The 14,010-nt window shown below is 37.1% G+C and overlaps 1 protein-coding gene across 1 annotated transcript; it reads right to left on the minus strand.

The window, feature by feature from the left end:
* Positions 1-49: 49 nt before the first annotated feature.
* On the minus strand, positions 50-13,631 carry LOC113056087 (rho guanine nucleotide exchange factor 15-like). The gene is made up of 16 exons (XM_026222575.1): positions 13,241-13,631; positions 10,594-11,082; positions 6,928-7,680; positions 6,042-6,093; positions 5,850-5,917; positions 5,484-5,734; positions 4,338-4,498; positions 3,843-3,995; positions 3,613-3,742; positions 3,043-3,117; positions 2,525-2,617; positions 2,064-2,218; positions 1,681-1,845; positions 1,462-1,547; positions 1,231-1,335; positions 50-1,137 (listed from the first exon to the last, which is right to left on the minus strand). Exons 2-16 carry the CDS (start codon positions 10,994-10,996, stop codon positions 974-976), a joined length of 2,814 nt encoding a protein of 937 aa, XP_026078360.1. The 5' UTR covers positions 10,997-11,082; positions 13,241-13,631; the 3' UTR covers positions 50-973.
* Positions 13,632-14,010: the final 379 nt, after the last annotated feature.

A 14,010-nucleotide genomic window follows, 5' to 3' on the forward strand; every position in this document is an offset into this window, starting at 1 on the left:
ACATCTACACCAACTCCCATGCCCACACATCCAAGCACAGCCTCACAAAACAAGGGTGTGGCTTTAATGGCGCAGTTGAATATGCCATTTCCAAATAGTCAGCAAATTGTAATCATGGATCACATCAGTGTTTAATATCTGGAGCAGATCATGATACACTTTTTAACCCAGATATGAATATCTGTCATCATTTACATACCTTCATGTCATTCTATATTGAAAAGAGCAGCATTTCCCTTTGTTGTCTACAGAAGACAAAACGTTATACTGGCTTTGAAGGGCATGAGGGTGAGCAAATGATGAAAAACTACATGAAGACATTTTTTCTGGGTTGACAATATCGATTTATCAGTCCAATTGTGTAAAACATTTCATTTTAATGTACCATAGTATACACACATTTTGTTTGTAGTAAACACAAGCTGATTTTGTGCACATTCAGTGCTTCCATGAAAAACTGAAGACTAGTCATGCTGGTTGTGCCACACATCCTGATCAGAGCTACCTATCAGATCACGTGACATGTTATCAACCGACATACCAACCTACACCATTTAACCCTTCCGCTCCACTTAACTGGAATTTTAGTAGTCTGACATTCTTGAAAGAAGCGCTAAACATCACAAGCACGCACAGACTCATACCTGTACACACACACACGTTTCTGAAATAATGTACATTCCATATGAGGATCCCAAACAAGAACATTTTAATAAAATGGACACACTTCAATGAGATTTACTTAAACAAGTGACTTTTGTGTTGTACAAAGACAAGTGACTTTCACATGTTCTTTTCTTTCTTTCTTTCTTTTGTAATTCCAACAGAATTATATATCTGATCCTGAAAAGGATGTTAGAGATACATTCAAAACACTTCCCGTCCGTATTGAGCCCCGTATCAAAGGTCTACGGTTTAAAAGACTCCTCCCATTTTAAGAACTCTCGATCTGCCAGGATGCAGTTGATTTAGTCTATGGCATACTCTGAGTCCTTGCGACAATGCCGGCAGCCTGGATAACACGGTATCGCTCGCGGAGGTTGCGTCGCCGCACGTGCTCGTTGGTGATTTCCAGTACATTTGCTTCAGGAAACCAGCCTTTCTGTCCATCAGATAGACGGATTCCTTCGCACCATCCTAAAGAAGGCAAAAAGTGGTCAGATGGATGAACAAAAACAAATAAACATATCAGATGTGCTTCCAATAAATGGAAGGTATAGTGTGACACACCTTCGTTGGTTTTGCGCACGACGTTAATGATCTCCGTTGGCTCCAGATTTAATTCATCTGCTTGGTTTGCCACATACTGCTCCACACACTGCACCTGAGGGCAATCTGTCACACAAACACACATATGATTAGAAAGAAACTTATCTGTAGAGAGAAATAAAAGGCAAGCACTGACATGTCACACGTGAATATAAACCTGAGCGGCTTAGAGAAATAAGCACCCACACTTACCCCAGTCTTCATATATGACTTCTTCTTGTTCATTGTGGGGTTTGTCAGGATTGGGGAATGCTGCCAACCACCTATGCAGGTCCGATCTGATTTAGAGAGATTGAAGAAAAGTGACCTATACAGTCTTTAAAAGCAGACAAAATGACTATACAATCCAATTGTGGAAATGTGTGAATTGCAGAAAAAAACAGTCTCGGCTGAGTAAAATTATGCACGCACTGTGTAGGAGCTTTCAAAACTCTCTCCATCTGGCGTCCCTGATGATTCTCCAGCAGGGTCAGACAGAAGCTGTGCTCCATGTTTGGGACAGCTGTGTCCTCCCCAAAGGGCTGCACCTGGACCAGGGAGCGATGGGCATGATCAAGGACTACATACCGCTCAGAACTGCAGCACGGGGAAAGAGAAGAAGAAATAAATGAGTGAAGTCTGATTTAGAAACAATAGGATTCATGAAATAGCAGTTGCAAAAAGGTGTCTCACTATTTATAAACCATAATCAAAAAGCGAATTCAAATAAATGGAATGTCAACACAATGCAGTGTTTTGTAACCCTCATAAAACAGAGTAAAGCCTTAAAACAAACAGGTTTTTCAGCTTTCTACCTTTTCTTGCTGGCAATGACAAGCAGGTCATTGAAGAGGAAGAGGTAGACGGGGCTGAATTTGGGGCGGAGGTTCAAGAACGTTCCTCCTCTGTTAACTTCCTGCAGCTCTCCCCGTTTCTCCAAAAAACGTGTTTGAGAGATAATCGGCAACGCCTGAATAGACGATTCAACGATTAAACAAATGATTTGATTAATGGAAAATAATGATTATAAAAGGTAAATAAAAATATATAATAGTACAAAAAAATGTAACACGATTTTTATAAAAAAAAAAAAAAAACGTTTTATGATTTTAAAACGTTAAAAAAAAAGTAATAATTAAGATTCTACACTATTTTAGGTCACTAATCAAAAAATGTTTGCAGTACTGAAAATCATCGTAATTATTATTATTTTTTTTTTTTTACAGTTTCTCAGAATTTTAAATCTCACTGCTGTAAACAACAATCCATTGCTCACCTTTAGTTTGTCGAACTCCAGCATGCCATTAATCTGAATCAGTTCCTCCATCTGCTTCATTTTTCCAACCTGAGTATTACATTCTTCAATGATCTGTGAGGATATGCGCAAAATGTTTTTTTAAGACCACATCTGACAACACAGCCCGTAAACAATACACGCAAACACCAAAACATTCTTTCCATGCAGACAACTGAAACTGAATACATCATAACATGACAAACATTAAACATGACCTATTTTGCTTCCTTCATGAATAAAAAGTCCTTTATTTGCCTAACGCTATAAAATCCCTGACTCTAACAAAATTATGGCAGCCTTTTATAATCTGAAACATAAATTTCTAGTGAGCCGAGCTGCATTTACCTTTGTTTTTCACTCTCTCTCCCCCCTCTTTTCCTTTTACCTTCCTCTCTAATAGGCTATTCTGGGAACAATGAGGTCTAGTTTGATCATAGATCAGTGGGTGAGGAGTGAGGAAAAACAGGGTGTATTAACGGTGACCTTAAGGTGTTTACCTTGGACACAGAGTCCAGAGCTTTAGATGCTGTTTGTTCCTTATCCGTCCCGATGGCAGTTCTCTTTAGGATGTTCTGATGAAGAAAAAAAAAATCTTTATATTACCTGGATCACTTTAAGACAACTCAGCTTGATAATAATGATGCCTTGCAAACCAAGTATAATTGTGAAAAAAAAAACTTGTACAAATTGTTGTACAATATTGGGGTCATTAAGATATGTTATTGAACGATGTTTCTTAAGCTCACCAAGGCTCAAAAATACTGTAAAACTGTGAAATATTAATGCAATTTAAAACGACTGTTTTCTATTTGAATATATTTTAAAATTGTATTCATTCCTGTGAAGGCAACTGATTTTGCAGCAGTTTTCAGTGACACATGATCCTTCAGAAATCATTGTAACATGCTGATTTGTTGCTCAAGAAACATTCTTCTTTCATCAATGTTGAAACCGGTCAAGCTGCTTAGTGTTTTTGTGGAAAGTGTGATACTTTTTTTTTCAGGATGACGAACAGAAAGCTAAAAAGAAGTGCATTCTAATGTGGATAATGTGAGTTATTCTCCCACCTCGATGAGCATTTTAATGCGTGTGATTCGCTGGAAGGGCAGCAACATGAAGGACATGAAGGGCAGTCGTTGACAGATGGGCGACTCCTGGAGTCGGGTGATTACGGTTGCAAACTGAGTGTTAGTTTGCCTGTGACAGATATTAGGCAAAGCAACAATTGAGAGAATACAAAATACATTTAAATGGATGATAAAATAAAAGCTTGTGTGTAGACGTATGAGTTTCTCACATGAGATTACTGTAGGTCTTTTCCTGATAAATCTGGTTTCGAACATAGTCGATATACGCAGGGAAATGATGCTGGGCATGATAGTGGATGATGTCACAGATGTCAGAAATGATGATGCTCTCATCGACACGCTCCTCTAGGTCCTTTAGAAACCTGTGAATATCAATAGACAATGGTATTTGTAAATTAATGTTTGTGACGGCTGTGACTTGTTTTACAGGCTACACTGCATTGACTAAGTTGATGATGATGATTTATTTTAACCTCCTGAGACTTCATGGTTAATGGTTTTCTACTCTAATTATTGTAATGAACCATCAAACGGTGCTGTCTCAGCAAACTCTGATGGGTTACACCTGGCAAAGCATTCGTAGCAGTAAAATAATGCTGCAGATGTAGTCTAAGGGGTTCAACTAATTTGTGGGGTTCAGTCAGTGCTATTTCAGCAAATCTCAACTGTAAATGTCTGCATTTTACACACATACAGGCACTCACCTCTCGCTGACCTCTTGGATGCGCAGAATGTTCGAGAAGAGGGTTTTTTTGTCCATGTTAATAAGAGTGTCATTCAAGTCACTTGACTCCATAAAATGATCTGTTATCACACGCAGAGAGCGCTGGTACGACATTTCTGATGTAATCACCTCGAACATGCTCTGCACACAGAGAAGGGAAAAACAAAACTATGATTTAATGCAACTGACTCAGTTTCTGTAAAATCTTTATATTTGCAAGTAATAAATCAAATTTTTTACATTCACTTCTTTTATCTTCTGTATTGTATTACATTGTATTGTGTTATTACATTTTTGTAATATATTAATACAAAAAAACTGAATATAGAAAATAATATTTTTTTTACTAATGTTTTTTGTTGCATTTTGATTTTGAATTATTTTTAAACAACAGAAAATTTTCCCTCAAAATTCCCTTATTACTATAATGCATCCATACATATTTTTTTATGTAGTACAGAATAAAAAAAAAGTTATAAATACTTTATTAAAACAACATCTTGTTTATGTTCATTGTCAACAAAGAAAAAATACAAAAAAAGTAATGTTATTTATCTTTACTGCGTTAAATTTCTATTAGGCAGTTAAATTCACTACTGTTCAAAATATTTTTTTTTTCCAACAAGGATGCATTATTAGGAGTGCATTAAATTTAATCAACACTTTTGAAGACATCCATAAAGTTACAAAATTATATTTCAAATAAACGCAGTACAATTGTTTTCAACATGTTTCTGAAAAGTCAGCTTTGCCATCATAGGAATAAATTATATTTGAAAATATATATAAAAAAAATTATTGTAATATTTGACAGTTTTACTGTTTTTAATATACTTTTGATCAAATAACTGCAGCATTGGTGAGCATTAGAGACTTTAAAACAATTGAAACAATTTGAACGGTAGTGTATACAGTATGTACATATTTGTGAGATCGTACTTCCTTTCCCATCCACCCCTTTCCATCCCGTCTTATCTTAGAGATTTCCATCCTCTCTTTCTTCTCTTTTCCTCTCAAATCACTTTTTCCATATTCCCAAACACATATTCTGTCTTTGACCCTCAAATTTCAGCACTTGCTATGAAGAACATGCTCTCCTCCGTGTTGATTGAGGATTTCTGCTCACCTCTTGGTACTTGCACTCCTCTGAACTTAGGGTCTGCAAGACACCACTGTCTCGTACTGCTGCCTGCTCCCGCCATAAATTGCCCTGCTTGAGATTCGGAACACTACTGGATCTGGGTTTTTCTCCTTTCTCTGGGCTGGATGTATTGTGTGGGTCCATCTGGAAGTCCATGCTGGTTTTACTGATGTTGCGACATACTGTCCTCCTGATCTCCTTGTGTATAAATGTTTCTGTGTAGAACTGATACAGCTCTGCAAGGGGCAGAAAATATGGCATTAAACTCCATACCCCCTAAATCAACCCCCTAAAATCACAATTTTCAATTTAAAACTAGTAATTTCTTTATTTATTTTTAAAAAATGATACCCTCCGATGTTCCAGCTTCCGAGTCAACAGATTGTTGGAGATGTGGAATGGCTCGTGGAGGTCTAGACCTGAGACAGAGATTGATTTACACACATAGTAAAGGCAGTACATATGACAGCTGTGTGACTACAATATTAATGCTTAAGAGAGCAGAAACTGTTTGATAGACGAAAGAAATATAAACATATATACTTCTCAGTGGATCCACATTTTTCCCCATCAGCCCCGGCAATGTCATTCTCATCTGATGATGTCAAGAAAAGAGAAACTAACAATTAAGTACCATAAAACAAATACACAGAGAAACTCAATGTCTGTCTGAAATGCTTTAAACATGTTACTTCTGCAATATAATGCATTTCTGAGTGAACAGTATATTAAAAATAAAAAAAATAAATTAAAGGATGAGATTTGATCTCTTAGGATTAATTGGATTGGATTGGTCATTACAAATCTTTTTCGTCAATTGAAATAAAGCGAAGTAAATACATAAATATAAATACCAGAAAAAAAAAAACTAAAATTGGTCAATAATGTTTATATTATAGTAATTTAAGTTGACGTTAATTTGATCATTTACTAATACATTATTAAAATAAAAATTTTTATCTGTTAATATTATTAAAAACTGAGCTAACATGAACTAACAATGAACATCATCAAAAATTACAAATATTGTAACAAATGTATGGTTAGTAAATAATGCATTAACAATGTCAACTAAAAGAACCTTATTTTTTTACTTTAAAACATAAATAAAAAATAGAAATGTTGCTTTGGCAACCCTAACCCTAACCCTAACTGAAATAAAAGTCATTTAGTAAATAAAAGTACTGAGATGATTAGAACTAAAATAGAAAATAAAGCTAAATAGAAATATTTTAAATAATACCAAATCAAATAACAAAATTGCTGAAAGGAAAATAAAAACGGAAAAATATAAAAATAAAAGCTAATTCAAAATATTAACAAATAACAGTTTGGAACATTTAAGACATCATTTTCAATTTAGATTTCTTTAAAGGACATAAAATGGGTACATTTTGATTTCATGCCTGTTTTGAAAGTTTTTATGTACCTATAGATTTGAGAGAATAACTGCTGAGACGTCTTCCGTTCTCATAGGTCTTGGCCGGCGGTGCTGGTGGAGCTCTTTGTGGTCGGGGACTGGCAGGTGGGCTGCACTTTTTAGGGGGAAGCAGAGGGGAGGCAGGGCGTGCTAGAGGCTGAGGTAGAATGATGCGAGGTGGACCCCTGTTATCTAAAGGCATCCTTGGAGGAATGGCCGGAGGTGAGTCCTTGCTTACAGTGTCCGGCCCCTTCTGAGGTCTGGGTGGAATGACCACCTCCAGGCTAATATCGTAGATGGACTCCTCTGGCTCCTCCAAAGACTGGCCTTTGGGGACGTTTAGAGGAGTCTGAGGAAATGGGACAACAGAGGCGATCAACGTTGGAGGTCCAGGGTCTGATTTCCTCCTCAGCTGCTGCTCTATAAGTTTTCGAGTTTCCTGAAAATTGCCTTTTTTAACTTGCAGTTCCTCCTTCTTGTTCTCATCTTCAGCTATTGACTCGCTTAAAGAATCAGGCTCCTTATTCGACTTGTCTTCGTTCTCTCCCTCTCCGCTTTTGTTCTGATCCTCCGTGTCACTGTATTCAATCTCCTCATCCTTACCCTCGTCATCATCCTGCTCGCTTATTGGCACCCATACGAGCTTCATGCCAGGCCTCTGCAGGTGACATATACAGCCGCAGTTCTTCTCACACTGAGGCTCTGGAAGAGGGCTGGAATCCTGCTCTTCTCGCAGTTTGCCGCCTTCTTTTCCATCAGGAGCTAGAAGAGGATATGGATTTGAATGAACTTTAAGATGGGTCAATAACATGATGTTATTCTTTTGGCCCCTCATTATTATTATCTTTAAGAAATACATAAAAAATGATTGGAAATGTAAACTCCATGTTTTTGTATTAAAAATCTATGTGAAATAGCTTTGGGGATATAAAGTAAAAAATGTCAGGATGATATAAGGTTGCGATCAAAATTATTCAACCCTCATTGCAAATCAGGTGTATTGGCAAAATGTACAGACTTTCTCCTGTTTTAAATGACCTAAATCAAACAAAAGTAATTGAAATAGCTCAACACTGCAGATGTTACAAAGTGGTTTCCCAACTTCTTATTCAAAAATTATTTAGCCCCTTCATGGCAAGCATCTTTAGTACTAAGTAGAGCACACTTTTGCTGTTATGAGCTGCAGCAAATGAGATTTATAGCAAGACTCCAGCTACAGGTTTCCAGTGCCAGAGGATGCAAAGCAGCCCCCGTGCAGCACCGATCCACCACCGTGCTTAACTGTAGGCAGTGTTCTTTTATGTGTACGCTTCATTCTTCATCCTCCAGACATACTGCTGATCCATCGAGCCAAAATATTACAGTTTCGTTTTATCATTCCACAGAACAGAACCCAAAACTTCTGTGGCTTATTTATGTAACTTTGTGTAAAATTAGAGCCAACATCTTGGAGTTCTGGCATGGAAACTGGCTGCAGCCAATGACAGCTGTTCCTTTATATTTGAACTTGCAAATTATGCTTCCAGCAGTGTCTTTATAAACATTCAGCACCTTCACTTTAGTTGTGTATCCTGTTCATTGTTTGTGAAGGGCAATGATCTCTTTTGGACCATTCTTCCAATTCAAGTATTTCCTTGATTTATTGCATCAGGTGTGCTTGAGACAACACCTATTTTACAGATTTGTGCTGTTGGGAGGGATTCTGTTCAAAGGGTTGAATAATTTTGAGACTCTAGATGTTGTATTTTCAGTTGAATTTTGGGGAAACCACTTGAAAGATTTGCTGTGTTGAGCTATTTCAATTACTGTTGTAAGTCTGTACATTTTGCCAATAAACCAGTGGGGGTTGAATAATTTTGATTGTAACTGTCCTGCTATTATAATAGAGAAAAAAACATCTTAGTAAAGAAAACCTGAGGAAGGTTAGTTTGTGTCATGAATGCTATGTTAACTATAAGACAAGACACTAGGTAAAACATTGTTTTTTTACAGTCTCCACTAACATACACCAAACCTTTCGAGTTTTCTTGAAAATTACATTGCAACATACAAGATTAAGATGTACTCAAATGGTTAGAAAAATGTTATTACTTTTTACCTTATGGTTATACCACATGACCACATTTAAACTACTTTTAAAACAGCAGAAAAGTTTTCTAAACCATATGAAACAAATATGGATACAAAGAGTAAAAATCTTGCTTTAGGCACTAGATTCTTCTTTATGGATCCTCTTAAGTATCTTTGGCTCTTACATAGACATATGCAAAACAAGCTGCAGCAAAGACTGACTCTATAGCCCATGACTGAATGTCTCTGCCGTACTCTAAACATTATATTGCTCTTCGAAAGGCTTCATATCCTTTCCCATTTCCAGTGTATAAGATCTTAGATTACCATCTCTTCTCTGCCTCTGCTTTGACAGGTCCACCTCCCCCTTCGACCCTGCTGTTATCAGTCCCGTCAACTTCTGCAAGGAACCTTTGCGCTGTGTCGATCCCTCCTCCCCACCCTTAACCCGAAGATCTTCAATCGCCTCAAACACATTCTGCTTGATCTTGCCAAATGCTCGTTTCAGCCCTTCTGCCATTTCACTACATCAGTGCATGAATGACCTGCTCTAAGCTCTCGGATTCTGGACTAGTTGAGTGTATGAACTTTAGGGTAGGACACTGGTTTATTACCCCAATAATCACTTCAAGTCCACTTGCATGTAACTTTAAAGCCTCGAAGACATTCAAACTAGCCCAGTTCACATAATTGTCACTGTAAAAGAGTTTTATGAACACTATTCTCAGATGATGCCCAACAGGAATGTTATGAAAAGAAAGAAGGTTTTTCCTGTTTGGAACAGACTTTCTGATACTGTGTATGGACAATCTAGACAAAAGTCTCAAGTCTTTAGTGCGGCAGACATCTACAACTGAATTGCTAACAAAATATAATATTGCATTCATATGACTCAGTACTGCACATATAATATAGAAAATATTATGTGCAGTACTGATCATATTTATCTTTCTCCATCAAGTCCATCAAGTTCCAAAAAAAAAGGTAAAATTCCAGAGTTATTTCCACAAAAGCTACACCAATTATTCATTTAAGTGCAGTCTTGGTGAGCGTAAGACACTTTTTTTAAATAATCCCCCAAATTTTTGAACGGTAGTGTAGTTTTAAAATAATTAGCTCGAAGAGGGGTTATTTTCTCCCCCCACACCCATCTGTCTGTGTTCAGCAGGCGACACAGACTGTATAATCCTACTGACCAACCAATAACAAAATGACCTCCGATGTGTTATGCCTGAATTATGCTTCATTGAATTAGCAATAAAAAAAATAAACTACCTTAATCATCCAATACAAAAAACATTGATCAATTTAATTGGAAATGAACTAGCAATTTTCATTCACTGGAGAAAACACAGCTTTTTGCTTCACAAGACATAAACTAACAGACTGGAGTCTTGTGGATTACTTGAGGATTATTGTGATTATTGTGTCTCGTTTACATCTTGGATGGCCTACAGGTGAGCGAATTTCAATTAATGGGTGAACCATTCCTTTTTAAATAGTTGACTGCTATTTCAAATGTTGTGACTGAACATCGTGAAAGAAAATACCTGAAACTGGAAGTGTCAAACAAATCCTGAAAATGAAAGTAAAAACACACCATACCTGAGCGGCCTCCATCAACATCACTCAAAGCTCCTTCTTGTCTCTCTTGGCTGTCCACCTCGTCTTTCTGTCCACTGTGATTTTGTCTGGTTTTTGGAGGCAGAGGAGGTGCCCTGTCGGCGCTGGCGAGGGAAGAACTTCTCAATTTGAGTCTGGGCTTTATTGAAGGAGGTCTCTGTTGTCTCACTTCTATGCTGGTGCTCTTTGCTGTATCTCCACTTGGAATCTTAGTCTCTGGCTGGCTGAATTTGTTGACTATCTTTTTGACATTCCCAGAGTTCTGTGAGGTTGCACCTTCCACAGGTGACGTGTCTGAGGTATTATTAGATGGCTTAGTGGGAATCGGGGGTCTTTGTTTGACCTCAGGTTTTGAAGGCGGATGCGGAGACTCTTGAGAAGACATCTTGATTGGTTTTGATGTTTTAACCAAAGCAACCTGGCCAGTATGAGGCCAGGCAGCAGGGTCACCGAGGGCCTCCAATCTTCAACCTGCAGTAACAAATAATGAGGACATTAAACATGACTGATGCACCTTAACAAACGCTTTCCATCATTTGATCAAACACCTGACATTGCATTGTTTTCATTAGATATATTACAATTCTGGCTAATACTGCTAAACTGACAATTTGACAATAAACGGGCGATGTTAAAGTCAATTTCAATTTGTTGATAGATTTTTTTTAAAAATAGGAATTGCACACAAAAGTGGATGCTCATGAATGTGAACTGTGTGAATGTGAAGAGGCAGGGCTTGATTATTGGAGTCTTACATTTCGATTAAACTGAAAACTGAACAGATGAAATGTGCAGATGAATTATTTAGATCTAAAACATGCATTTAGAAAACAGAGGAATTTTCATTTCATGTAAATTTATCTTATGTACAATTAGACAATTAAAGCACTAAAAACCGAAATAAGTTTTTTAAATGCTACAAGTGACATCACAATATTTTGATATACAATACAAAAATAACTACAGCCAATAACCGATATAGTACCAATATATTGTCCAGCCCTAGTTTTATTCTTCCAGTTTCATATCCCTCATGAAGAGTACTGTAATTGCAATATCAGCCAGAGACAAAGTCCTCAGAACTACATATTTATTTGTCATGACGATTACCATCTGGTAACTCATTAAATAAAATAAAAGGCACAGTGATCTTTGTACAGGACTTACCTCAAACCGTACAGGTTCAAACATACTGGACTTTGCTCTTAAATGTATTTATTTTTGTATAGAATAGGAGCTGAACTTGTAATCAGACTGGAACTTTAGCGAAAAAGCATGTCGAAAACAGTATGAAATACAGCCTGGAAAGTGTTTGTATGTAATGTTTGCTAGTGCCATGTACTTTGACCTTTCGTATTATAAAAGCCTATGCATGTCTTAAGAACACATTATGAGATTAAAGATTAGGCATTTATATTGTTTCTCCTTATTTAAAAACAATACCAATGACTTGAATGGAACTGATTGGGAATGTTGGCTTGGAATAAACCCATTCTGGATATTTCGGAAGGTAAAGGGTGTGTCAACAAGACTTCCTTTGTCAGTAATTCTGCAGCCAGGTTGAACTTTGGCGTCACCGATTTCACTTGACTTACACCCCTCACTCAACAGGTCCGGCAAGTTCTCTATACTGTGCTGCCGTGATCTCATTTGATATCCTGAACATACAAAACTCAACATTAAAGAAAGCCAGAGAGAAATGCTTTCCCAAGGGGTGAAACAGGAGGGCTGTAAAGGTAACGATTAGAAGGGCGTTAATGTTTTGTAATTTTTACATCCTTCTGATATTTCAAACTTCAGTGAGGTATAAACATCCTCTAAGCAACAGGACACCCAAGTATCCCCTGCTGGGCAATTTTTTTTTTTTCCAGACATTTGTACAAGACACTTCCCCTCCCACCTATAAACATCTTGGGAATGGAATCCTCCTTTCCTGTTGTGAACCTTGGCTTTGCTTTCAAATTCCTGAGAATCATTGGGAGATATATATATATATATATATATATATATAATAACAGTTTTTTTATGTAAAACCATAGATGTCTATAAGTTCCCTTTTAGATCAATAGAAGCAAGTGTGTGTGTGAACATGTTTTTCTATCCCGTTGGGGATTAGACCTGAATACACACAGACTTATGGGAACTTGACATGGACATGGGGAAACAAGCTTATAGATCATACAGAATTTTTTGGAGAATGTAAACATGCAGAAAGTTTTCTGTAAGAGGTAGGTTTAGGTGTAGGGCGATAGAATACGATTTGTACATTATAAAAACCATCACGCTTATGGAGAGTCCCCAATAGGATTTCTTTCTTTTTTTTTTTTTGGTATTTGAGTTATTGTAATCCATTGGATTACAAATTCCTTTGTGTTCTCGGACCTAACATTTAAATTCTTACATAATCATTTCTGACAATGTTTCAGAAACAATGGACCAATGAAAAATGTAATCCAAAAATCAATATTCCTAAGGATCTGCTGTGTGAACTGAATGTGGCCATGCAACGTAATGTAACCAATGAATCTGTCATTAATTTGTAAACATACGATAAGATGCAGTAAATATACTACATTCACAACTGAGGCTGCTAAAAGTCATATCTGTTATATTACACCAGACTACTCACCAAATGTGTCTCACTCTCCTAAATAATCCATAAAGAAAAGCGAATTCCTGAAACGTGTCCAGAGCAAACTTCCTCATAAAAATAAAAACATTAGAGTGGCGAGGTGTAACACTCACAGTACACATGAACACATCAGTGTACGAACAGCTATACAGTCACCCATGTTAATACATTTCTTTAAAATGACAGCAACAGATCGCCACATTCCAGTACGAGCTTCAGAACCGTACGGATCTGATCAGACGTTACTTTCATATTTCCTCTTTTGTTGTCCTCTCCGGTAAATCCACGCGCATCTCCGGCTCTTTGTTTTCCTGCTCGTGAGCGTGAACAAGAACAGCCGGACTGAGACAGTGTGATTAGTGGATACCCCTCCTCCCAAATCCCACCCTACCCTTTCCCATTTCTGCCTGTGCACATCCTCCTTTAGCTGCCACCCAGCGGAGACTCTTTGCGTGTGTGTGTTTGTGTGTGTGTGTCAGGTTTATAGGAATCAAGCACAGTAAAACCTGAAATCATTAAGTTACGAAATGGTCATCAATTTACTATGAACAACGGGTTAATAAACCTAAAAAAAATAACAGAGAATTTATGAAATATAGCATACCTATACCGTAAGAACATAATTGCTGAAAAATATCGTTCTTGAAAAGACAGTCTCTTGTTTTGAAAAAAAAAATCATAAAGTTGTATTTTGTATTTTTGAGTTCTAATTAATAAAGTTCGTGTATAGTTCTAATTAATAACGTCTTGAACAGTCTTTTATTTTG

The sequence above is a fragment of the Carassius auratus genome, chromosome 37 (assembly GCF_003368295.1).
Source record: "Carassius auratus strain Wakin chromosome 37, ASM336829v1, whole genome shotgun sequence".
Lineage (NCBI taxonomy): Eukaryota > Metazoa > Chordata > Actinopteri > Cypriniformes > Cyprinidae > Carassius > Carassius auratus.